At 41.5% G+C, this 26,047-nt stretch overlaps 1 protein-coding gene across 4 annotated transcripts in view; it reads left to right on the top strand.

Moving 5' to 3' along the window:
* Window positions 1–26,047, top strand: part of NELL2 (neural EGFL like 2) — a 158,695-nt gene that overhangs the window by 120,014 nt on the left and 12,634 nt on the right. For 3 of the 4 annotated variants that reach the window (XM_077338626.1, XM_077338629.1, XM_077338627.1), the window contains one exon: window positions 21,870–22,010. The exons of the other annotated variant lie outside the window; for it this stretch is intronic. In XM_077338626.1, coding sequence (XP_077194741.1) covers window positions 21,870–22,010 — 141 coding nt within the window. The remainder of the gene's footprint in view (window positions 1–21,869; window positions 22,011–26,047) is intronic. 4 annotated transcript variants of the gene reach the window in all.

The following is a 26,047-nucleotide window of genomic DNA, read 5'->3' as shown; positions in this document are numbered from 1 at the left end:
GCATGTTATAAGATGTTCTTGAGGCCCTGTATTGAGTTTTCCACCAAACTCACTCTAGCTGTCTCAAGTCCTGTTTCCACTTACACAACTTTGGTGTATACCAAGGAGCTAGTTGGGTTGGGAGAAGAAAGAACATGGGGGGGGGGTGTGATATTGCCAATGCCTTTGAAGAGTTGACAGTGCCAATCTTTTACCAGACCATTGACTGGATCACTAGTGAGCATTGCATCCCACAGAGCATTTTGGAAACCAGTTGGAACCATATGTCTCCTTGGGTGAACAAAAATCCACTCTCCAACTATACAGGGAGGGGGCAATGCATCAATCCAAGACTTTAGAGCAGCCTTTCTCAACATTTTTAATGATGAAAAAACCCCAAAACATTCTTCAGGTTTTAAGAAACCAGTTGGAGAACATAGCTGTGGAAATCCCATCCTGAGCACCTTCCATTCCCCCTCCTCCAGGCCCATAACTGGACATTGTGAGAGTGGAGAGTGGGTCGACATGACCATATGTCATATCATCCGATGAATGTTTAACAATTTTTAAAAAATTAACATTCATTAATTCAGACCCATTCGGGAAACCCTTCCAGGGCCATCAAAAAACCTCAGGGTTTCACAAAACCTTGGTTGAGAAAGCCTGTTTTAGGGCAAAATGATCCGACCATGGAACCCTAATAAGACTGGATCGATGTTTCTCCCCATTGCAAAGATCTGATCAAAGATGTCCTCTACTTCAGTGGTCCCCAACCTTTTTATCACCGGGGACCACTCAACGCTTGACAATTTTACTGAGGCCCAGTGGGGGGGGTAGTTTACTCCTCTACTCTCAACCACTGCCCTAACACTCTCTGATTGCTATGGTAATGTTTAAACATCCCTTCAAAATAAGATACAGACACGCCACAACAATGAACATAAGGAACATTTTATTTTCATGGAAATTTTAACTCATGACAATGACAATCAATGGGAACCTGAGCTTGTTTCTCTGCAACGAGATAGTCCCATCTGGGAGTGATGGGAGACAATGACACCCGAAGTGTGTTGTAATGGGCCGGGGGGGGGGGGAGAAGAAGTCCTTTGCGGCCCACCTCCAATTAGTCAATGGACCACATGTGGTCCACAGCCCACAGGTTGGGGATCGCTACTCTACTTGGTATGTGGGACCAGCAACAAACTGGGTGAGTCAAGAACTGTGTCAAACTGAGGTGACCAGAGATTTAGATCTATTGCAGAAATTAAAAACCAATAAATCTCCTGGTCCTGATAGCATACACCTGAGAGCTCTTAAGGGACTCAGACATGAGACGGTTGATCTATTAATACATATATGAAACCTATCACTAAATTCAATCACTGTACCAGAAGACTGGAATGTAGTAAATGTAATATCAATTTTTAAGAATGGATCCAGAGAACAGGAAATTACAGGCCAGACAGGTTAATGTATGTCACAGACAAATTAGTAGCAACTGTAATCAAAGAAGGATTGTCTTTGTGTCTCTAGGCACATAGAGAGACAAAACCTTCTGAAGGAAAATTTTGTGGGTTCTGCGAAGGGAAGTCCTGACCTCACCAATATTTTGGAGTCCTTTGAGAGAGCAAATGAGCATGTAGCTAGACAACAGTGAATGAAATATTGGACTTACTTTAAGGTTTCTTCTCTTCAATGGGGCGAAGACATCTAAGCTAGTTAGGTCATGCCTCAGCTCATTCAGGATGGGCTATGCAAATTTTGCATGGCTAATCACTGGAATGACTGCACCACACGCTAAGGACCCAACTTGGCACAGCCTTATTGCATGGTACCCCCTCCCTGATGATCTCCTAAATTTTCCAGCAAATAATTCCCAACTTAGAGAATGGATCTTTAAAAGTGACACCCAGGTAGATAGATCTCAAGTCTTGCAATCAAAGTCAGAATAATGGTTCAAGTTGTTCAAAGACATCTTTTTATCTAAATAAGATTCCCAACCAAAATCTTAGAGCAGCTTTCACATCTCTTCATTTTGAAACAATGCCCACAGAGGTCTTGACTGGCTTTCCGGTCAAGGATTGGGCTTTCCAAGTAGTTGACATCATGGGGCAGTCAAGTTGTACATGGCAGACATTAAAAAATGAGAGTACTAAAAAGCTAGGTCCACTGGAACTTATTTTAAAATATATCATTCCCTTTCTACATGAAGGTTGGAAACAGGTTCTAAGACTGGTTAGCTTAAATGACAGGTTACAGCACTGGCTGCTATGTGGGACCGCAAAAGACTGCCTAATTTTTCTTCTCATAGGCACATTAGCCTTTCCTCAAAGGAACCATACAGTTGGCACATCCCAATAGGAACCATACAGTTGGCAAATCCCAATAGGCATAGTTTGCCTACTAGGAATGTTTTAAAAGCATTACAGGTGGGACCAGTTAAAATCTGCAGAAGCTTCATCTGGTAGTAAGATATGCAACATAGTAGTGGAACAGAATAAAAATGAAAATTCCACTCAGGTAGCAGCTTGGGTATATAAGCAGTTTCAATGACTTCTCCCACTGAAGGAGAATGAAACACTGGAACTTACATGTTGGCTTCTTCTCTTCAGTGGGGCAAAGTCACCCATATGCCACTGCAAAATAATAATGCAACATTTATTATTAAGTTGGGCTATATGTAGACTGGAGGGTTAGCCTCATTCAGCACCAATACAGTCTGCACAACTTTGCATAGTCCTGGCTGGAGTGAGAGGAGATGTGATCTAACCAATTTGGATGACTTCACTCCCCTGAAGAGAAGAAATCTTTAGGGGAATTATAATGTTTTGTTCATGGCACTGGCCATGGTATAGCCCTTGTTTTTCCTCCAGTACAGAAATATTGGAACAGTCTTGTCTAGTGGAGTCAGGTTCTGGTTGCCTGTTTTGTCTGCAGGGTCTGGCTAGAGTAGTGGTTACCAAAATTGGTGTTTTGCCGCCCCCCCCGGGTGGTGGAAGGATCCGGGGGGGGGGTGAGGAATTTTGAGGCTGAGGGGGTAAGGAATTTAGGGGCAGTAGGGGGGCAGTAGTCTTACTGTTGTGGCTGTTTTCTCCTAGTGAGAGATTTTCCAAGGTGGCTTGCCATAACTTCCCTCTGGGTAGTAGCAACCCTGAACTTCCTTGGTGGCCTCCCATCCCAATGCTGATGAGGGTCAACCCTGCTTAGCTTGCTGTAGAAAATGACAGCTTCAGAAGGTGGAGTGGATGGGGTCATATTCCTACTGAGCACTAACCCCCCCCCCCCTCAGACTGTTCTTCCCAGGCTCCATTCTAGATCTCCAATAATTTCTTAACTCAAGGTAGGCAACCCTTCCCCAAAAGTCTTTATCTTTGGAAGCAATGTGGAAGCAATATAGTGTGTTTTGAATTTGCGTAGACCTAACATCAGAAAAGAGGCGTGTTTGTATGTGTGTAGGGAGCACTAGGAATGTAGCCTGGGAGCCAAGGGGGAAGAAGCCTGAAAAAGTTTGGGAACCACTGGGCACAAGCAAGCCTATGTGGACTCAGACAAATTAGGATGAAGTATATAGCTAGGTAGAGAAAAAAGACTAGGGGGAGTAAGAGGCATTTGTGTGTAAAGGACTGTCAAGTTGCACCTGACTCATGGTGATCTCATCAAGGGCCTTTCAAGGCAAATGAGAAGCTGAGGTGGTTTGCCATTGTCTTCCTCTTCAGAGTCTTCCTTTGCGATCTCCCTTCTAAGTACTGACCCAACTTAACTTCTGAAATCTGCCAAGATCAGGCTATATTGTACATGTCACATCCTGATAAGAGGCACGGATCAGTGTAAAGCCAAGAAATTAGGAGAAAATGAGGTAGTAGTAGGAGATTAGAAGGCAACAGAACAAAAGGGGAAGTTTGTTGAGCAACGGCAGGAAGTAGGAGGAAAGGATGAAAATGGAAAATGAGGTGCATGTGGCAGTTTCATTATTGGTCAAGAAATGCAAAGTGAGTGCCTAGAAATGGGGTGTGCACAAGTCACCCTCTCCCTCTTTTGGCCCAGTGCATCAAGTGGGGAGAAGCAGAGCTTCATTTAACATATGGTGGTCTCTCTATGCAGATGCATAATGTCTTTGATTGAAACTTTAGTTTTTAGATATATAGCATGGCATTAAAAGAACACGAATAGAACTTGGCAATATATTTAGTAATAAATTTCTTTTCATGTAAAGAATGACCTTCATAATTCATTCCAAGCTTTTTCACTTATGAGTTATTGTCTTCATTGCAGGAAATAAGGTGAACAATGTCAGTTGGCAATCTTTTAAATTTCCTCTTGATTCTGTTCCCCACCAACCATTTTTAGAGAGGGAACTACATATATCTAAATTTTGAACCTTTTCCCCTAGTTGTCCAGTAAAGCCGTAGATACATTTAACATAGAAATGCTGATGTTCCGATAACCGGCAGAAAAAATTGACCAAAACAGGTTGTAAGATTTGAGGAAAGCAATGTTTTATGTATGATAAAAAGATTTTTAAAAAGGAAAAGAGAAAATTATTGCTGATGCTCAGTGTGAGATTTAGAAAGTACAAGCAAAAATATATATGTAACCATGGAAGAACCCAGAGAAATATATTAATAAAAACACTCTGTTTCCAGTATATTCTGAAAGAAAGAGTGCTCTTTATTTTTCTCATGGAGAAAACAACTTATTTTAAAAAGCCAGATTAAGAAACATAGGTATCTTTTAAAGACAAACTTAGGTAGCATAGAATGTAGTTGTACTTATGTCTGAGTCAGCGTCTAAATATAGCTGCAGTATTCTCATTTAGTCTTCTTCTTTAATGGGCAATGATGTAGCCAATAGCACAGATCTTGGCTGAAAAATATATATTACCCTTTTTAAAGCTGTTCAAGCATGCACTCAATTCATCATGCCTAATTAGGTGCCCTGAATTATCATCCGCAGTAGTTACAAGTGTCATATCTTTTGATGGTATTGGCTACATAATGAGGAATTGTCATAGCCTTGGTTGTCTGTAGGTTTGTGATTGATCAATTTTTGACAACAAAGAAATGTTAACAAGGCCACATGGTGAAGCATTCACTGGAAAAATCCCTTTCATAATGTTTCTATCTAATTTTGGAGTGCCGTCACTGCCACACATGAAATAACAACACAATTGAATTTCCTTTGCTGGCATTTAGCAAGACCTATAGGGGTGTGCAAAAATCAATGGAGGATCAGGAGTCTGGAAAATTACATACTTGAAGAATTAATGAACTATAATTCTGAACTAGATTCTCAATCACATTTTGCTTCCTTTTCATTAATGGAACTAAATTAGTTTTCCATGGTCATGGTACTTTAAAAAAAAGTTCACAATGATGCTTTGCTAAGATATAGAAAAAAATTGGTTTTAAGAGTAAGTTTGCACTCTCACACACAACATGACAAGAACATAAGTGCAATGTACAGACTGCATTAACTGAACTTGTTGAAGATGTTGCGAGTTAATTACTATAACCATTTTCCTATCCTTTATGAAGAATTGATGCAGAATAGTTCCTAGCTCTAGTCTACTACAGTACAGCAACATATAATCTTTAGAAATGATAAGGACTATTTCTATATTAGGCTTACTAGTACTTATTCTTTGACTAGCTGTGAAGTAGCTGTGAAGCCACTTTAAAAGCAGGCAGGAAGGAGGACCCCCCTCACCGCCATCCATTCTCATGGGAATGTGGAGGGAGGGGGGGAGTGGGGAGGAGGACATGGTGGCCAATGCTGGAAACCGGCAGGGAACCCTTGCAGATGCTAATGGTTTTGGGGCTCATTGCCACCCTCTACCCATGCTATGATGGTGAGGTAGGGGGGCCACCACCAGCTTCCAGCCTGGGCTGTTTAGCACTTGATGGGGACAGGCAACTGGGAGCTGGTGGCCACCACCCCCTGGCCCTGGCATGCACATGGGTCCCTACCATATGCAGCCAAGTAGTGGCAAGCTTCATGGAGGGGAAATGGAGGTTTCTTGTCTGGCCTCTGCTGTTCTAACGAAGTCACGACAATCAGTTTCCTGCCCCTCCCTTCCAATGAAGCAATCGTGGCTCCAAGAACAGATGAGGAATAGGCCAATGTTAGTTTCTGGATCAAGGATAAGGGTAGGCCTATGTAGAGCAAATTGCAGAAATTTTGGATGTACTGTGGATTTTATTGGGTCTTATGTTTTTAGCTCTATGCTTTTATGTCTTTATGCAAACCACCTGTAGCCAACGGGGCCAAGATTGGCTGTCTATACGTACAATAAATAAACAAACAAACAAATAAACAAACAAACAAATAAATAGAATAGAATAGAGTAGAATAAATAACTAAGTAACTAAGTAACTAAGTAACTAAGTAATTAACTAACTAACTAACTAAATAAATAAATAAATGGGCATTGTGGAAGGATCCCACTGGCTGAAAGAATTTGTAGTTGTGAGTTGGAATGCACTGACTCTTTGCTTTACTGTTTATTGAACTATCCGAAATTTTATTAATTCAGAGCAATGTTTCTCTCTCACTTGATAAAGGATATGGCGTGTCTCCCATCCCATCAAAAGCTGCAAATCCTTTTGGAAGGAAGGGACTGTAAAATTACTATGGCTGTTGCAAAATTTTTCTTCCATGTAATTAAACTCAACAGATAGCCATATTTGGTTAAAATGAGGCCTGACTTTTGTGTCAGTGTGCATCTGTCTTTGTATATGAGACAGAAAGTCTAGGGACTGTGTCATTGCTGTCTGTATTGATATGTGAACTGGTATTTAGGATAGTTATTTTTTCTTTTGATGTCCAAGATCAGTTATCTTATTATGGTTATTCCTGTATTATTAATTCATTTGTATTTGGTAACAATCGAATCTCTGAATGTCGATGCTCAAGACTTTAGTCAATGGGAAAAAAGGAGTGTTTCTGTAACACTGAAATGAATAAGAAAGAATATGTCTGCATAGGACTCTTGTATACCAAAGGATTTTGGGCTAGCTATTTTGGCCTTTTGTGTACTGTATATACTCATGTATAATCTGAGTTTTTCAGCACATTTCTCACACTGAAAAACCCCTCCTCGGCTTATACACGGGTATATACGGTAATTAAAATAACAGCCTGCTCCCAGTCAGCCAATCGTTTAATTGCCAAATACAAAGGTACCGTAAGTGGAAATTGCTCCGGCAGCTTGTAGGACATCAATGGTTTGAGTGAGGGACTCTTTTATATTTTGTTCCCTTTTGTTTTCCCTTTGCTTCTTTCTAATCACTTATTCCAAACTATTCTTATGGTTTCTGTGGGTGAGATGGGGTGGTTTTTCGGAGTGCTTTTCGATTTACTGTTCCTTTCTCCAAATCCATTTCCGTACTGGAGGCTTCATGCTGGGCTTCAGGATGGAGTTTGAGTTGGGGCAAGTTGCCCCACCTCTTCTTGCTTCTGGATGGGTGAGCATTTGGCTAGGTGCACCTCGTCTGCCCTGGATATGTGTTCCCACACGGGAGCCAGAGCAGTAAAGTTCCCAGTGCGGAAACGGTCCTAGTGTTTCTTTCTTCTTTTATCTGAGGGGCAGCATTGTTTGCCTTTTCTTCTTGGGGTTGTGTTTCTTTAAAAAATTGATTTTTACAGTTCTTTCTTTCAGCATTCAGTTTTACAGTTCTTTATTTCAGTGTTTGTTCTGGGAGGATGCACTGTAGTTGTAGTTAGAGTTGTCCATTCTCCCAGTTTGGTAGCTGTTGTACTTGTGTTGGTAGGTAGCCAACTTTAGGTACTCTTGTTCTGCTCTAGTTTGCTGGCTTGGGGGGCACTGTTTGGTTCTCCTGCCAAAGCTGTTCTGACAGAGCAGTTCTGTCAGAGCTCTCTCAGGGTGACTGACATCAAGAGAGGAAGGGAAGGCAATTGTAAGCCACTTTGAGACTTCTTTGGTTAGTGAAAAGTGGGGCATAAAAACCAGCAGCTATTCATACTCTTAACTTTTCTGTATTTGTTGGGAGGAGCAGGTTGGATGTTCTTGTTAACTCTCTTTTGCACTTACAGAGCTATTTTACTGTGTTTCATTGAACTCAATATTCAAAAACATATAACCTACTGATGCCTCAATTAATGTAAATTTACCAGTAGCTGCTGCATTTCCCACCCTTGGCTTATATGCGAGTCAATAAATTTGCCCAGTTTTTGTGGTAAAATTAGGTGCCTCGGCTTATAAGCGGGTTGGCTTATATGCAAGTGTATATAGTATATATATCACCTCCATAATTGCCTAAATTGATTTTTTCCAAACCATGTAATCTCATCAGTTGCCATCAAATTCTATGAGAATCTAAGCAAACAAATTCATAGCATATAAATTGAGAAAATACATAGGTAATAAGTGAATATGCACATAAACGTTGATAATGTTGTGGATACATATATACTTTTCAAAACTCATAAACACATGTATATATCTACACCATTACTCCTCTGTTCATATCTGTGTTATTTGCTTTACTTTAATTTGTGAAAACCTATTGTCTCTTAATACTTGGAAAAAATGATATTTTAAATGCCTCTGGGGGTGGGGGTGGGAGAATATAAACGATAGTATTTTCAGCATGTAAGCAACTTAGAAAACAATCCTAGGCAGGTCAGCTTTTGGAATTCCAGTTGTTCTCATACATAATTTCAGATTTTTGACACAAAATACTGTCTGTCCTGACTATGATGGATAATAGCACTAAACCTTACTTGCTTTTCCTTAAAATAACCCCATGTACCTCTTTTGTAGTTCTGCAAGATGTTTATGCAATATGTTGTTGTAATATGGCTGTGCAAGAAGCTGAAAGACTGATAGCTTATTTAAACACAGAAATAGCTGCTATATATCAAGGCACTTCCAAGATGTTATGTCTCCCAAATGGGGCCTGAGATCCATATACAATATCAAATAAAATATGTGATTGAAGAGTATTGTATATTCATGTAGGCTGAAAACTATAACACTACTTTTAGAAAAAAATATCAAACACAGGTAGGATTGCAGCTTTAATTTAATTTTTTAAAATTAAAGCCTCCTCAAGTTTTATTAATAGTGATGATAGTTTGGGTCAGCACATTTCAGTCATCCTGGCTGCAAGGGAAATGCATCTATATGGAAGATGTTTTCAACAATTAAATATCAAATGAGCAGCTTTGAAATAATTCCTGCCACCCTACAAACTGAAATGATTCTCAACCAGTCAAATGTATTGGTTTTAGCTAAAGCCATTGCAAACTGCATAATAATGTTTGACTTTAATGCATTTCTTATGAATTACTGTATTGTATTTTTATGAATTATTATAATAACTAATAAAAAAGCCCATTGTATAAAGAATACAATGGGCGCTAGCAGGCGGGGGCCAGAGCGAGGGACGGAAGGCTACCTGAAAGAGGAGGTGGGTGGCGGCTCCTCGGCGGGTTGGGCTGCGGGTTGGGCGGGTTGGGCTCCTCGGCGCGCTGGGCTACGGCATCTCCTCGGCGGCACCTCCGCAGCTCCTGATGGCTGCTCCTCGTCGGCTCCTGACGTGGCTCCTTCTCGGCGGCCTGTGGCGCTGGCGGGCGAGTTGCTGCTGCGGCTGAGCGTGGCCTCAGCGGCACAGCGAAGCATGGCCCCTCCACCAATTGCGGGCTGGGCACCGCCATTCGCTGGGCAGGCGCCGCCAGCGATCGCAGCGCCGCTTCCTCCACTGATGGCGGCTCTTCCGGTGCCACCAATCATGGCACCGGCGTCGATCGCGTCGCTGCTGCTGCCGCCGACCACATCTCAGCTGGGTTGGGCATTGGTGGGCTGCTGGGTCGGCCGACTTTCCGGCGGTCTTTTGGCGGCGGCGGCCTGACGCGGCGAGAGGCGCTTTGCACCTCTCACCACGTCAGGCCGCCGGGCAGGGAGCCCTCGGCAGCCGCGCTCCGCGCGACTGCCGGGGGCTCCCTCGGGCAGTGGCCTGATGCAGCCGCGTCAGGCCGGGAACAACTGTGAGCCGCGCTATGCGCGGCTCGCAGTTGCTGGGGCTGGGAATCACAGGGACCAATCGGCAGGTGCAAAGTGCCTGCCGATTGGTCCATCCAATTGTCTGTCATGAGGAAGGGTCCAATCTGGACCCTTCCTCATCCCAGACACATTCCGCCCCAGAACGTCTTACTCTTTTATTTAGTCTGTGGCGCCCATGGCGCCACGAGCGGTGTACAGATTGCTGTTGGTGGCTTGCTCCCAAGGTGGCTTGCTCCCATGTGTGTTTGTGTGTGTGTGTCAAGAATTCCCAATAATAAATAAAATAATAAAAATAGCCAAAACAATGTAGTCTTAAAGACTATAATTTAGATGAACTAATATCACTCGTTTCACTTCTCCTATAAATATTCCCTTTCTAATTTTTAATAGTACTATAGAAAACACCAGTATGTCATATCACATATTTATCCATACTTTTTATTTAAAAATCACATAATAATGGATTCTAAAAAAATGTACAAGAAACTGTCCAAGGGGATAATATTCCAAAGGTCACTGGAAAATGTAATGAATAACTTTCCTTTGAACCCAAATCTGATATGCACAATATCTTCCATGCCAATAGGCAGAACCTAATGTAATCACACAATTAAAAAAAAACTTGAAATGATTTTCAGTGATTTTCATTCTATCTCTGATAGAATACCACTTTATTATAATAAATGTTATTGTAACTATGACATGTAGTGTTGTCAGGATTTAATTCTTACAAGATAATTTGTAGATACCAGTACTGTGACTTCAGTTTTGACACAACTTTATTATGTGCATTCATTTGTTTTAAATAAGATTATATGCCATCTTATTGCCCCAAAAGGACATTTAAATATGCATTCAAATAAGCATAAAATCAAATAATGATAAATCTGTATTAAAACCACATTAACATTAAACAGCAGTGAGATAACTCAAAACCATTAAATTGAAACAAAAACAAACAGATGAAGACAGCAAAATTCGGTTTTGGTCTGCCTTTATCAGGTGTTAGCTGTCTTATTTTCCTCTGAGGACAACAACTGAGAGATGAAGTGAGCATTCCTTCTAGTCACCGTTGAAGAACTTCACATCAAAATCTTTTGCCTTGCTTATCTACAGTGTTAGGTTCAAAGATCTGCTGCCACTTGCAGCTTTTTCTGCTGTTGCAGATAATCACAGCCTATCAAGTTGATAGTTAATAGAGTCATGATGAACTACTGCATTGAAAGAGTAATCTTGGCACTATTTTTTAAAATAAATATCGAACACATCCTCCATAACCCTTGTTTACCATTTTTCATGTGTTCAAATTTTTAAGTTTTCTACACAATAAACGCTGGTGGTTTTATAGAGTTTTGGGGAATTTTCAAACCATTATGCATTATTTTCACTGTATTTTGCATCTTCATAAATACACTTATAATAAAATGTTTACTAAGAATCAGACCAGTGGTCCTCTAGTCTAGTATCTTTTTCATGAATTGGCCAAACAGCTGCTCAGGAGGACATCACAGATGCCAAGGCCTTTCTCCAAGCACTAGTATTCAGAGGATTGCTATCTCCAGATGTGGAGACTCCTTTCTAATGGAATTATTCTCCACAAATTTTTCTAATCTTGTTTTAAAACCAACTAAGCTAGAGGACAAATGGCAGTTAATGCCACAATTTAATTAATTAAATGCAGAATTAGTTCCTTTTATCTGTCCTAAATGGATTTCCCATCAGTTTGCTTGGCACTTACATGTTCTAAGATTTAAGGAGAAAAAGTTTATCCAGTCTAGTTTTTCAACAGATACATAAATGTACAAACCTTTACAATATTAGTCATTATTTTCAATGCTTGTCCACTTCAGACCTTTGTCCTCATCACACAGCTCTTATTTACTGTCCTATTCTTGTTCTCAGTCTCTAGTTACTCCTACAAATATTATATTAACTTGAATATATTCCAAACCAGAGGTCCTATCTCCTGTCAGTTTTCTCCGATATGTTTAAAAGATGCTCTATACTACTATATTTATTCCATGGTGGAACACCTAAGAAATCCAAGCTTCCATTCTCCAAAGCTTGCTGATAAAATTCCCATCTTACTGTACAGAGATGATGCTGTCATTCTATTTTATTCATATGTGGGCCTTAGAAGAGCATTCCATGCCTTCACCATGTACTAAAAAGAGGAGCACCCACCAAAAAATATTAAATCCATAGATGGACAAAATATTGAATCCAACACTGGATAAACAAAAATCTTTAAATAACTTGGCCTAGTCTTCCAGTCATCTGGACATTGGGGAACTCAGGCACTGGATGTCACAGAAACTGCCCACAGAGCATCCTCTTTGGCCATTCTGAGATTCTGCTTCAAAAAAAAGAGCCTCCTTTATCCCTGTAGCAATCAAAGTCTTCCAAGAAAAGGTTGTCACCTAGCTCTTATGTGGTTCCCAGCTATTATATGGTTCCCAGCTCTGTATTTACAAAGAAAGGCACTCAGTGGAAATGAGCTGGGTTGATCCTCTTGGGCTGATTCCGCACACCAGCACCTGTGTTGGGCCACCAGTGATGTGGTGCTGTAGAGCATAAAGCTTCTCAGCTTTCTGTTTCCCCATGGGGGACACATTTCAATAGGACACAAAACAGTGGCAGATTAATTCCGCCACATGGGGGGGGGGCAGAGGGTTTTAAAAAATTTCCTGAAAAATAAAAATAAATGCCCCGGTCCACCCCACAGCATGGCAAAGCACCATGAAGCTAACTGGGGCATTTTTTGCCCTCTCTGGACCACTGTAGGAAGGCCCAGCTCTTCCCTGTCCACATGGGCCTGCCACAGGACAGCCCCTGTTGGCCCCCACAGTGGGCTAACAGAACTTGGAACAATCCACGTTCATTTAGCCCAGGGTTTCTGGGGCCTGATTCATGCCAGGCCCATGAGGGCTACAGCCTAGTGGCGACGTAGGGATTTGCTCCACTTCCATAAGAATGTCCTCTTGGCCTTTTCTGCCCGTGCAGTCAGCCCTGGAGATTAATATGTGATTACTTGTATCTACCTACTAGTTAAAACTCATCCTCAATCCAGTGGGTCCAGTATCCTTGGTGCTTGCTGATAGCCACTATTCAAACTGGCAAAGAGCAATTGAGGGGAAATTGCGGCAGCTTGATCCCCCCTCCCCCCCAATCTTACTGCATCTTGAGTATCAAAAAGCAAAATAAATAATTAAACTGATTCTGGGATAATGCCCTATAATCAGATAGGGCACAGATAACAGAAATATCAAATTACTCTGCAATATACCAAATGCTTTCAATCAGCAAATTAGCTTAGATCCCTTGATATCTTCTAATATCAAAGAATCTTTACTCTGGTACATATCAGTGCCCTACCCACAGCAATCCTGGAAGGCAGATGACATTGTGTCCTACTCCCTCAAGAGAAGATAGAGTTTATTGAAGATGTTGTGCAGCACTGCTAATTTTTTGATGACATCTGATCTCAGTGTACTGCTCCATTTCTGTCAACTTTACCAGGAAGATCTGAAAAACTTCCTCTCGTTCTTCTGAAAAGATGATTAATAAAATTGCCAGATTTTGCTCTCAGGTGTGTGGGATATGCAACAGCTGAGTGAGAACCAATAACTTTTTAACTATTTCTACTGGCTCTCCAGGGCTGATTTTGTATAAAAATAAAATGTCATTGAACTTGAAATGTTAAGCCACCAATAGCTTGGTTCAAGTGAAGTACTATTTTTTGTAAATATATGGTTTGATTCAGAAAATTCCCCACAGCTTAACTGTGTACTAAACTCTTTTTCCTGATGGTACTTTCTCACCTATATATTGAGACCTCTGCTGGTCTAGATGGCCCTGTATGTAGAACAGGTAGCAATTTTGAGAATGCTTCTGTGGAAGTCTTTGGCTTTAGCTAAATTTTCCTCCTGGACTGTGTGACTCTGCTTTTCAAAGTCACAGGTACCAATGTACACCATGACTGATAGAATGTGATACCACTTGGTTACCATTCTATCTAGATAGTGTCTGCAGTCACTGATATTTGCAGTGTTTACAACAGAAAAGCAAACTACTGTGATTTCAAAGCTGCCATCCCAGATCAAACCATCCATTACCAAGAGCCTGTCCCCACAAACCTCAGTAAACAATGAAAACAACTGCCAATAGAAGCAACACTGTATAAATCTGACAACAATGTATACACTTATCCTATGGAAAAGTCTTATTTACATTTCTGCCTATTGAAAAAATCCACAGGTATAAAAATTATGGTTTTAATAACAGCTGTGGAACTCTTGAAATGGAATTATTTCTAATAAAAGAATAAGATAAGCGCATTAATGATGGATGAGCCTACACTATTAAATGAGATGACAAAGGAAAGTAACTTTATGCCAAGCCAGAAACAGTGACTTACAAGTAACCCAGTAGAGCATCTCAGCAGTTGCCTAGCAACTACTATTTTCTTCAGCTTTGATCCAGAATGGATCCAAGAACAGCCTAGGATCTTAGTCGCCAGCCACTTACAAAGACCAGTTTGGTGTAGCGGTTAAGAGCGGCGTCTTCTAATGTGGTAAACCGTGTTTCATTCCTCGCTCCTTCACATGCAGTCAGTTGGGTGATCTTGGGCTAGTCATTGTCCTGATGGAGCTGATCTGCAGAGCTCTCTCAACCCCACTTATCTTGCAGGGTGACTGTTGTGGGGAGAGGAAGGGAAGGCAATTGTAAGGTGCTTTGAGATTCCTTATGGTAGTGAAATGTGGAAGTATAAAAACCAACTCTTCTTGTGAAAAGGGAAGTATGGTGAGAAGGACTACTAAACAAGGCTTTTTTGTGATGATTCTTAGCACTACTGAGGCAACTTTTGGGGGTACCAAGGGGAATTGGTAGACTCAGGGGGTGGTGTGGAATAAAATATAAAATCAAATAAATAGTATGAGTAATAGCAACTCTTTTAAAAACAAACTAACAAAAAAAAACCCTCTGCCAATAATGACAACTGAACCTTTGGGGTGAAATGCGAATAGAGCCTGTGGGAATTTACTGGGCCATGAAAAAATGTAGCATGTCAAAAGCCACCATCACCTCTTTCCTAATGATTTGAAAATGGCGCACAGCAACCTTTGCAAAACAGATACCTAACTGGAATTGGTATGTTTGGATATCTGTGTGTAAATGAATTTCACCTCTAAAAATATCCAAAAGATGCTCTGTGAATGGAGAAGCGATGAGCTTGTTACCCCCATATGGCAAGTGACAGAGTGTTCATGCCTGTTGCTATAAATTGGCTTCCAGCAGCACCTAGATGCGTCAGTGTTGCCTGCTTGCTTTTAAATGTCACTGAATTCCTGTGAACAAAGGACAAGGTTGCACATTGCTTCATTGTACTGTAACATTTTCATTGGGATCTTCTTTAGCTCAGCAAGACTGATTTTTATAGTAGCATTTCCTCTGTTGGATTCAGTGTTACTAACCAGAGTCATGGTATCCTGGTCTTCCTCAGAGATGCTCCTGCTTCATGTTGGTTATAGCTGGTGTGCAAAACTTTTCCGTGAATTTCTAATCACTCATCAGATCTTGAGCTGTCACAAGGAGATTGTGGAGAAGGGAAAACTGAGGCCTGCTCACCCAAAAAGCCCTCGCTTGTTCAGATTAGTCACAGCAGTGTGAAGTTAATGCTTTACCTGAGTATAGTTTCAGAGTGCTAAAATAACATCTTTTTTCAAAGTATTCTGTTGTTTGGTGGCATAGTGTGGTGATTGGAGATCACAAACTAGATTCCATGACATAAGCGCTTGGCTGCATTCTGGAGAATGGATGCACAGATACAAAACCAACCTTTAAATACTGGTATGGTAAAGATAAGTGTAGATCCATTCAGATAGAGAGACAGTACTTTTCATTTGATGGTTTAGCCAAGTTGAAGGAAAGAAGAGCTGGGTTTTCATACACAGCTTTTTGCTATCCAAAGGAGTCTCAAAGTGGCTTACAATTGCCTACCTTTCCTCTCCACACAACAGACATTCTGTGAGGCAGGTAAGACTGACAGAGCTCTGAGAGAACTGACATCAAAACTCACCTAGTTGTTTGTATGTGGAGGAGGAGTGGGGAATCAAACCCAATTATCCAGATTAGAGGCTACTGCTCTTAACCACTATGCGAAACTGGGAAAATAAATCACACCACTGACTTATATGCAATCTTTCCTAGCAAACAGCATGGCAGACAAGAATAGCAGGGGCAGAAGCTTTCATGTCATCTTTTGATACTGGTTTGAATGAAGCTATGCCTTGCACATGAACTTAGTTATATAGACCAGAGGAATACCATTCCAAGATCGAGGAAAATTAACTATCACCCCCTTTCTGGCATGAATCTTTTGATTACCTTCCTTGGCAACAGCAACAGTTCTGCCTTTTAAGAGGAGTGCGTGCAGCCAGTTCTGAGGGATTTATGCACAAAAGAAAAACCTTGACTAAACCCATTGCTCTCCCCCTCTCTTCTTCTGTTCTGTATTCTAGAGAATTGGAATGGGCCACTTTGGCAGTCTTAGACGTCTTGGTGAAGAGTAATAGATTATTACTCTGCTCTGACTTCAAGCAGCATTTTCAGCAGAACATGTTGCAAGAAAGCAATCAGTCAAGGGGATATGTCATTTCCTAAAGACCAGCAAAATTCTTCCATCAGCATATTCATGGCAGTGATGCTCATACGTAATTCCATTCAACAACTTTGCATTCTGACAAACGGAAATGAGAGGAATGCATTTCTTTCTTTATTGGCATATGTAAAAGCATTTTATCCCAAATAATATTTCTTGTGATATTGGTTTGTCAGTTAGTTGGCAAATAAATACAGCATAATTATTTTCGCTGTCAGTTTACCAATACTGGCATGTCATTCAAAACTTGTGTTTTTTCCTGAATAATCAGTAACTGAGCTCATCAAAATGCATAATGCCTCTGCCTGCAATGTTATATTCATAATTAGGATGCTTGCAGCTTCACAAATAAACTGCTCTGAAACGGAAGAACAGAGAATTTTCTTTAATTCATTTATGTTACTTTGACCTAACTCAAACACATTCTTCCAGTAAACCTTTCCTGTCCCTCAGTGTGGAAAATCTGTCATTCTGTGTTTTGAATGCATGTTATTAAGCAGTAGCTTTGAAAAGTAATTCTAAACGCAAACACCTTCCTTTGCAACCAAGAAAATCTACTACATAGTTTTTGTGGGTTTGGGCTGGAATTCTTGTGTCACTCCCAACAAATTAGCAAGTGACAAATATATTTGCTTAAACTGTTGCATTGTATACTAGTATGAATAACAGTGTACCTGATGCGTTATCCCAAATGATAAATTATTATTCCTCTCCCTATTTTTAAGAGAGAGGGGGCACACATTTTTTATAGTGTATGGCAGAACATATCCATATCTACACACTACTTAATAACTGTAGTAGGATCCTTCTCTCCAAGAAATGCAGTTCTCTATAATAGCTTCTAGTCTTTCCTATTACGTCACAGCTTCTTTGTAAGAATATGTAGAAGTTAGGAATTGGGTAGGAGACAGGATGTAAGTAGTTTTGTGAGTTTGTTTTGTTCATAACTTAGGACTGGCTACAAAACTGGAGATTTTCATCTGTTATCCTTAAAATCAGTATTTTCCTCTTCACAGCATTTGGAAGTAAGAGTGTGAGAAGTTGAAAAATAATTGCAGTAGTGTTTGACTTACTTACTTACTTATTTATTTATCTATTTATTTTTGCATTTATATACCGCCATCCCAAAAGGCTCAGGACGGTTTACATGGAACTGAAGGAAACTATACAGAGAACATTACACATAACTAATTATAATATTATTAACTGATAATAACAAGTAACTGTATAACATTTAACAACAATAATAAAACAATAATACAACAGGTCCAGTTGTCTTGGTGGATTTCTGGGGGGGGGGGAGAGGGGGGCAGGGGCCCTGTTGATGTTGTTGATTGATTGTGCCTGGCCTCAGCCAAATGCCTGGTGGAGGAGCTCCCTTTTGCAGGCCCTGCAGAACTGCTTTGGCTCCGTCAGGGCCCTGATCTCATCTGGGAGCTTCTTCCCCCAAGTGGAGGCCAGGACAGAGAAGGCCCTGGCCCTGGTCAAGGCCAGGCGAACCTCTTTAGGGCCAGGGATCATTAGCCGGTTGGTGGCGGCAGAGCGTAGGGCTCTTTTGGGGGAATAGGCAGGTACACTGGGCCCTGACCACGTATGGCCTTGAAGGTAATTACCAGAACCTTTAGCTTGATCGGGAATTCAACTGGCAACCATTGCAGTTGGTGGAGGATGGGCCGGATGTGGGATCTCCATGGTGTTCCTGTGGGGATCTTGGCCGCTGAGTTTTGGACCAGTTGTACTTTTTGGTAGGGTGCTAGTAGCTTGGCTTGGCAGAGATGGTAAAATGTCAGCTGAGCTACCTTTGTGACCTGGGCTTCCATTGTGATGGAAGCATCCAGGATCACGCCCAGCTTCCTAGCGGAGTGAGCTGTAGTGAGGGTGGGCAGGTGCGCTTCCTCTAGGGTGGGCAGGGTGGGCAGGTGCACTTCCTCACATGGGCCCTAGGATGGGCAGGTGTGTCTACGGTGGGCAGGTGCACTTCCTCGCATGGGCCCTTCCTACCCAGCCACAGGACCTCCGTCTTTGAAGGATTGAGCTTCAGACGACTCTGCTTCAGCCATCTTGTCACTGCTTCCAGGCAGCTGGCTAATGCTTCTGGGGGGGGGGGAGTCAGGGCGGCCATCCATCAGGAGGAAGAGCTGGGTGTCATCTGCATATTGATGACAGCCCACCCCAAACTTCCGTACCAGTTGTCCAAGAGAGAGCATGAAAATGTTAAATAGGATAGGAGAGAGGACTGCTCCTTGTGGGACACCACAAGTAAGTAGTCGGCAGTCTGATGTTTTCTCTCCTATTGCAACCATCAGCCATTGAAGGGCTGTCCCTCGTATTCCGGCGTCGATGAAGTGGCGAGCTAGTAGCTCATGCTCGACTGTGTCGAACGCTGCTGAGAGGTCTAGCAGTATCAGCAGTGCCAACCTGCCTCAGTCTAAGTGGCGATGGAGGTCGTCTATCAGGGCGACTAGCGCTGTGTCTACCCCATGGCCAGGCCGGAAGCCAGACTGAGATGGGTCTAGGACCGAAGCTTTTTCCAGGAATGCTGTTTGGTTTTCGACAGCCCTTTCTACCATCTTTCCCAGAAACGCTAAGTGTGAGACGGGTCGGTAGTTATCAGCCTCTGTGGGTCTAAAGAGGTTTTTACAGTAATGGGCGCACCACTGCCTCTTTCAGTTCCTCCAGGAATTCTCCCATTGTGAGAACTTAGCTACTAAGCTCTGTATAAGAGTAACCTGGTGAAACTAGATGACGTAAGCAATATGTTAAAGGAAAAAATGAACACTGAAAATATATTTTAAATTGTATCAGAGCAAGATGCGTGCAATCTTAAACACAGTTATAACTTTCTGACCAGAGCTAGCTTGGTGTAGTGATTAGGAGACTGGATTTCTAATTTGGCGAGCCGGGTTTGATTCCCCAGTCCTCCACATGCAGCCAGTTGGGTGACCTTGGACTCACCACAGCACTGATAAAGCTGTTCTGACCGAGCACCAATATCAGGGCTGTCTCAGCCTCACTTACCTCACAGGGGTGTGTTTTGGGGAGAGGAAAGGGAAGGCGATTGTAAACCTCTTTGAGACTCCTTCTTGTAGAGAAAAGCGGCATATAAGAACCAACTCTTCTTCTTCTTCTTCTGTGATGGAATAGATTTAGAATGGTATGACTCTTCCTTAGGATAAAACTGTAAAACATTATAAAATAAAGCCCAACAATAAATCTTCATCAGAACTATTTCCAAGTAAGGTAAACAAGAGTAGTTATGGGCTGATGTTCCCTATTCCATATGTAGGGTTTGCTCTAACCACTTGGCCAGTTCTATGTAATTTCTGGTTTAATTTAGGTAATTTCTAATAAAAATTGCAACTAGCATTTTGTTTTTATTCCCTTGTAAGTTATTAAAGAACATGAATCAATTACATGTCTAAATTGAATAACAATACAAACAGGTATTTGATGTGATCATAAATCGCACTGAGAAGATATTTAATTAATGCTGTAATCAGTGTGCTCTTATGCTTTTACCTCTTAGATGCTATATTTGAGATTATACAATAATATATATTACTCATGATCTTCCTGAAAATCATGGTTACCATTTTGTCTAAACAGGTCACAGTTATGTTTTGTTATATGCTAAATCAGTGGTTCTCAAGCTCGGGGTCCCAACCCCATTTGGGGTCACCGGGCCCCTTCCGCAGGGGTTGCCTGCGGCAGCCCGTGGCAGTAGCAGGCGGCGGCAGGTAGTGGCGATTGGCAGAGGTGGGTGGCGGGCAGAGGCAGCAGAGCCATGGCACTGGCTGCCTCCATGCTGCTTCCTGATTGTTGTGCAGCTGTGTGCGCTGCCGCCACAGTTGGTGTGGCAGCAGTTGAGAACTGCTGTGCTAAATAAAGCCTTCATTTTTTGTTAGGGCTTTGTGTACCATGCACAAAAACTAGAAAATATGCACTGTATCCTATTCTGCCAAAATGGTGACCATACATAGCAGGAGGTTTATGGGCAGTAATCTGGGTAGCATGTGTACATGTGTGTGGATACCTTCAAATATAACTTCTGAAAAGGTCTCTGGTAATTCGTCAGTTATCTATAAGGTAATGCAGTAAAGGTCTCTGGTAATTCGTCAGTTATCTATAAGGTAATGTGGTGCAGAGCCTCTTGTGGCGCAGAGTGGTAAGGCAGCGATATGCTGTTTGAAGCTGTCTGCCCATGAGGCTGGGAGTTCAATCCCAGCAGCCGGCTCAAGGTTGACTCAGCCTTCCATCCTTCCGAGGTCGGTAAAATGAGTACCCAGCTTGCTGGGGGGTAAACGGTAATGACTGGGGAAGGCACTGGCAAACCACCCCGTATTGAGTCTGCCATGAAAACGCTGGAGGGCGTCACCCCAAGGGTCAGACATGACTCAGTGCTTGCACAGGGGATACCTTTACCTTTACCTTTAATGCAGTATAAACAGGTAGAAAGATAGGGGAAATTTTGTGTGAGAGATTTCAAATTAAATAGGTTTCCTCAAGTTACTATGAAATACTAAAAGGGAAGTGTAAACGCTTGTGCTTCTTTGGAAATGGTATTTTTGTACTCTCTTGAGGAATAAAAAGTATAGGTTCTGACAAAAGGTTTGTTACAGCTTGAAAAACATTAATTATTATGAGAGCAAATAATGTTGTTCATAATCAAAAATGTGTTCCAGAGTACTCTTTTATGCCATCAACAGATTTGCCATAATTCCTAGCAGTATTAACTCTCTGATAATGGGAGATGGGAGTTAATGTCTTGACATTCTACAGAAATAGATAATCCTGGTATACATCAGGCAGACTGATATAATGGAAGAGGGTTAATGGCTAGAAATATCGTTATTGATGGAACAATTTCTTCTACTTGCTTTGGATAGTTAACATATAGCTGATTGCTTATCATTCATCAAGACTTTATAAATTAAAAATGTTATTCAATTCATAAACTTATTTCAAGTTATTGAGTTTTTTTATATATCCATATAATTCTGAATGTTCATGGGAAAGGTTGAAAAGTTTAATTTTCTTTTAGCTGTAGCAACCTGTGAGCTTTGAATATTCTGGCAAACTATGGGGTTTGAATACTTCTGCCTATGAATGTTACATATCCTGATAATGTACCTTTGCCTTTACAGAATTCTCAAATAACAATTTTGCCTGATGTTCTAGTTTCTTCCTTTTCTGCTTGTTTAACAGATATTGATGAGTGTTCAGATGGCTTTGTTCAGTGTGACAGCCGTGCCACCTGTATTAACTTGCCTGGCTGGTACCACTGTGAGTGCAGGGATGGCTACCATGATAACGGCATGTTTTCACCTAGTGGAGAATCATGTGAAGGTGTGTAAAGGTGTACCATGAATCATTTATTGGTGTTTTGAGTAATGCTCACTGTTCCTGACTTATGCTGAGATATATAAACACAAAACATTCCTGAACAAACAGGCCCAAACAATTAGTTCGACTTACAAGTACAAAATAATCAGCTACCTCAGGAATCCCCAACTTCTTTCATGTTCAATGTTTGGTCTATTAAGTCCTCTAGATCCTTTTCACACATACTACTGCCAAGGAGTAAAACAAGACTGAGGAAAAGTAGGAATTGAGCAGCTCAGCCCTCTGTTACAATTTGATTTTCTTGTCTCCACAATGGTCCTACTATGTCTTTATTCTTTTTTCCTGAATGAAATTACCATATTTCTTGTTGTGTTTAGCATTTCTCATTAGCCTAAGCTCATATTGAGCCTTTCTAACACTCTCCCTACAAGCCTTGGTTATTTGTTTATATTCATCCTTGCTCATAAGGCCCTTCTTCCATTTCCTAAATGAGTCTTTTTTATTATTCAAATCTTTGGAAAGATGTTTATGTAGCCAACTTGGCATCTTTAGGCTCCTCCCATTTTTCCTTCTCAAGGGAATTGTGTGTGATTGTGCCTTCAGTATTTCACTTTTTAAAAACTTCAAGCCCTCTGGAGTTGTCTTATTGAAAGCAAATTGAGTTTTCTTATTGAAAGCAATCAACTCAAAATATACAAGTAGGAAGCAGCCAGGCCTGATTAAGTCAAGTAAGTCAGATGGAAGTAAGTCACCTAGTGGTTCCTGCCAAGCCTAGAACTGATGAGTCCTCCATCATAAGCCAAACCAGCCCTGTAAATGGGCCTCCCTGTTTGCTCGCCTATTACAGGCAGAAACAGGCTGGGAATTTGGCAATAGTATTATGGCTGCCTAGCAGTGGCATCTGAGGTCATTTGTTTCTTGATTCTCCTTGTGAATGTTTTATTACAGACTTTTCTGCAAACCTGGGGTGCTATTCAGGCTTGTGGAAAGACTGGTTCAGGGCTCCAATTTCTGGATTTAAGTATCCACAGAAAGGGTCATAAAATAAGTCCAAAAGGAAAGAAGAGTTGGGGATGAGTATTGTGTGCAATTTCCTTCCTAATCTAATATGCATGTTAGGAACAAATAGGTTGGAAATATACATAAAACATCCAAGCTCTGAAGAATTATCTTCTTGTACAACTTGTTAATCAGCATTAAGTAAGCACACTTTTATTAATGAGGAACCAGCCCTTGCAAAAGCATCAAAAACGGCTGTTAATCTATAAAAAATAAGAGGAGCTAGGAATCAAACTTCTTGTTTACTGATAGGTCCGACAGGAACACAAATCCAGTTCTTAGTTATATTCTGAGTATATTGCCACATTCTGCAATTTTTTTTCCAGTCCAACATTTATTTTAGGCTTGCACAGTTATCACATTCAGAGCTATGGAAGTGCAGCACTATGAGAGGTAGCAGAAGCAATGATGTATTTGTACAACGTGTCTTTTAAAACAGAACATGGGAGTGATAATAATGACATATCACCCAAGTCTGGGATTGATGGTAATTTGGAGCCCTGATTCCCCATCTCCACCTTCTGTCCTTTTTTTTTTCTCCATATTCAGCAATAATTGACACTTTGTTTGGTCCCTGCGTTCTTGATATTTTATGGTATTTGGAGCTCCAGTTACAGCTGTAAACAAAATGTCAGCAGCATAATTCACTCTTTATGGTGGTTTTGCTGTAAGTCCAAAATTAAAGTACAGAAATACGTTTTTGTAGGGATAGATGACCGGTTACATAACATCTTGCAGATAATGATTAAATTGCATGCTGATAAATAATGCAGATGAGTATTTCATTTGTATCCGTTTTGTTTATTTCCTTACATTTTCAGTCATTCATTACTTGCACATTGAAATAAAAAATGTAAATTTCCAGATTGACATGTTTAGTTTCAGTCTCAGGATACTCCCTTTTTTACTTACATTGTCTAGTGTAATTTGCTGAGTACTTGCTTTACTCAAAAGGAAAGGATTGTGTCCTGTGCTGTTTTTATAACAAAAATATTATTTTATCATGCATAAGGAGTGATCAAGTTTCACCAGCTTCGCTTCAGAATCTTGCAGCCTTAGATGCCCACAAGCTCTTCTCTGGGCCAAAAGCCATTATTTCTTACTTCCTCTTATTCAGATGTCACCCCTATTCTGTAGTAACAACTTACACAATAGTAAAACAATACTAAAATTAATGATTTACAGAATTCTGGATAAAGCAGCAACCAGATGAAAACGATAAACTTATGAGTCCAATGGCACCTTTAAGATCAACAAAGTGCTGTTCTGGGTATATACTTTCATGTGCACACACATTATTTTAGATACAACCCCAATATCTTCCTAATAACAAAGCTCTTAAATCATTTATAGACATTTGCTAAACAACAAGTCATTCAGTCTTTCTTTGAGGGGTACATTCTGGTCACAGGGATGTACTGCTTCTATGCATGTGTGTATTGAGGCAGTGAGACCAGCACCTATGGCAGGGATTCCCAGAAGTTCAAATGGCCACTGACATCCCTGGAGCTCCAGGCCCTACCAACATAGTGACCCACCTATCCTAGTCACTCAGGGGAGCTTTTTGTTCCTTCCATATTGGCACTCTAACACAGCCCACACAGAGTCATTTTAAAACTGAGGAGGAAACCTTTTGGCTCCTAGTAGTGCTTCTCACACTTCCCTGTGGCCCTGCCCCTTCCTGTGGGCCAAGGGGAGGTCAGCCATGTTGTGTGCTGGATGGGGGAGGGACAATAGCTGCAACTGGCATTGGTCGGGTGGCCCCTTGGTGCCCTCACACCCAGTTGAGGCATGGCATAGAGGCAGCTCTTTGTTGCCTTGGCTTGAGGAGCTCCCTTCCCCCTTCACAGTGTCTCCTATGAGATTGAGAGGCCACCAGTGGCCAGGTGGCTCTTCATTCAGAATGGAGCTCCTGCCTGTCTCTGCATCCTGGGGGCAGCCTGGGCTGGTGGGTGTGTGACCTGCATAAGAGTCTCACTGGTGTCTTGATGAGACAGCAGGGGAAGACTTGCAGAAAGCAAGTCTCTGGTTGAGCTAAAGGGTTATGGTTGGTCAGCTGTGTGGTGCTTCCCTGCCACTTTTTTACTGGCTGGATTCTGGGTGAGATTTCTTCTTCTTCCCAGCCCTGCTGCAAGGTAGGGAATGAGGCACCCCTAGATTGGCAGCCAAGGGGTTTCCCACCTCAAGCAGAGGTGAGTCCAGCTTGTGCATGCTGGGCCTGTGCTGTGGAGTGCCTGGTTGGTGTCTCCATCTGGTCATTATTTCCCTTGAATGGCAGCATTGTCCTCTATGCCAGTATATCCCAAAACCAGTATGTGGAGATGCACTAGGATCTGAGTGGGGTGAGTTCTCTAGAAACTTAAGCATACAAAATTTGCCATTGCCCAAAACAGTATTTGTCTGCCCTACTTATTCTTGCATGTAGCAACACATACTTTAGCTGGAATATGTAGCTCAGGAACTCTGAAGTGTTAGTTCCCAGGCTTGATCCTCAGCAGCATGAGATATATATGTGCCTTTGTGGGAGATTGTCTCAAGTTGGATTGAAGTGCAAGGAGAGGAGTGGTCAGTGGGAGCAACCCTGAGATTTGGAGGAAGGAGGATTGGTATGGATGAGTTACACAGATGTGATAGCAGAAAAAAGCTGATTTGGAAGTTATGGTCATAGACGGCGGGTGAATCTGTGGATGGTACATGTTTTTTCGTGGTGGATTATGCTGGTGTTGAGGATGGTGGTCCCAGTTCACTAGAAGCAAAGCCAATTGTACCCAGGAATATGAGTGCTAGCACATATGCATGTAGTGTGACCTTCCTGGGTTCTACCCCCCCTCCCCACTCAATCTTGAGATCCAGTGTGGGGAAGTGGTTAAAGAGTAGCAGACTCTAATCTCAAGTGCTGGGTTTGATTGCTGACTCCCCAATATGGAGCCAGCTGTGTTGCCAACTTCCAGGTGAGGACTTAGCAACCTTAAAGAAGGTGA

The sequence above is a fragment of the Paroedura picta genome, chromosome 5, assembly GCF_049243985.1.
Source record: "Paroedura picta isolate Pp20150507F chromosome 5, Ppicta_v3.0, whole genome shotgun sequence".
Classification (NCBI taxonomy): Eukaryota; Metazoa; Chordata; class Lepidosauria; order Squamata; family Gekkonidae; genus Paroedura; species Paroedura picta.
The sequence above is the reverse complement of the archived record's forward strand: the minus strand, read 5'-3'. Positions and strand labels throughout refer to the sequence as shown.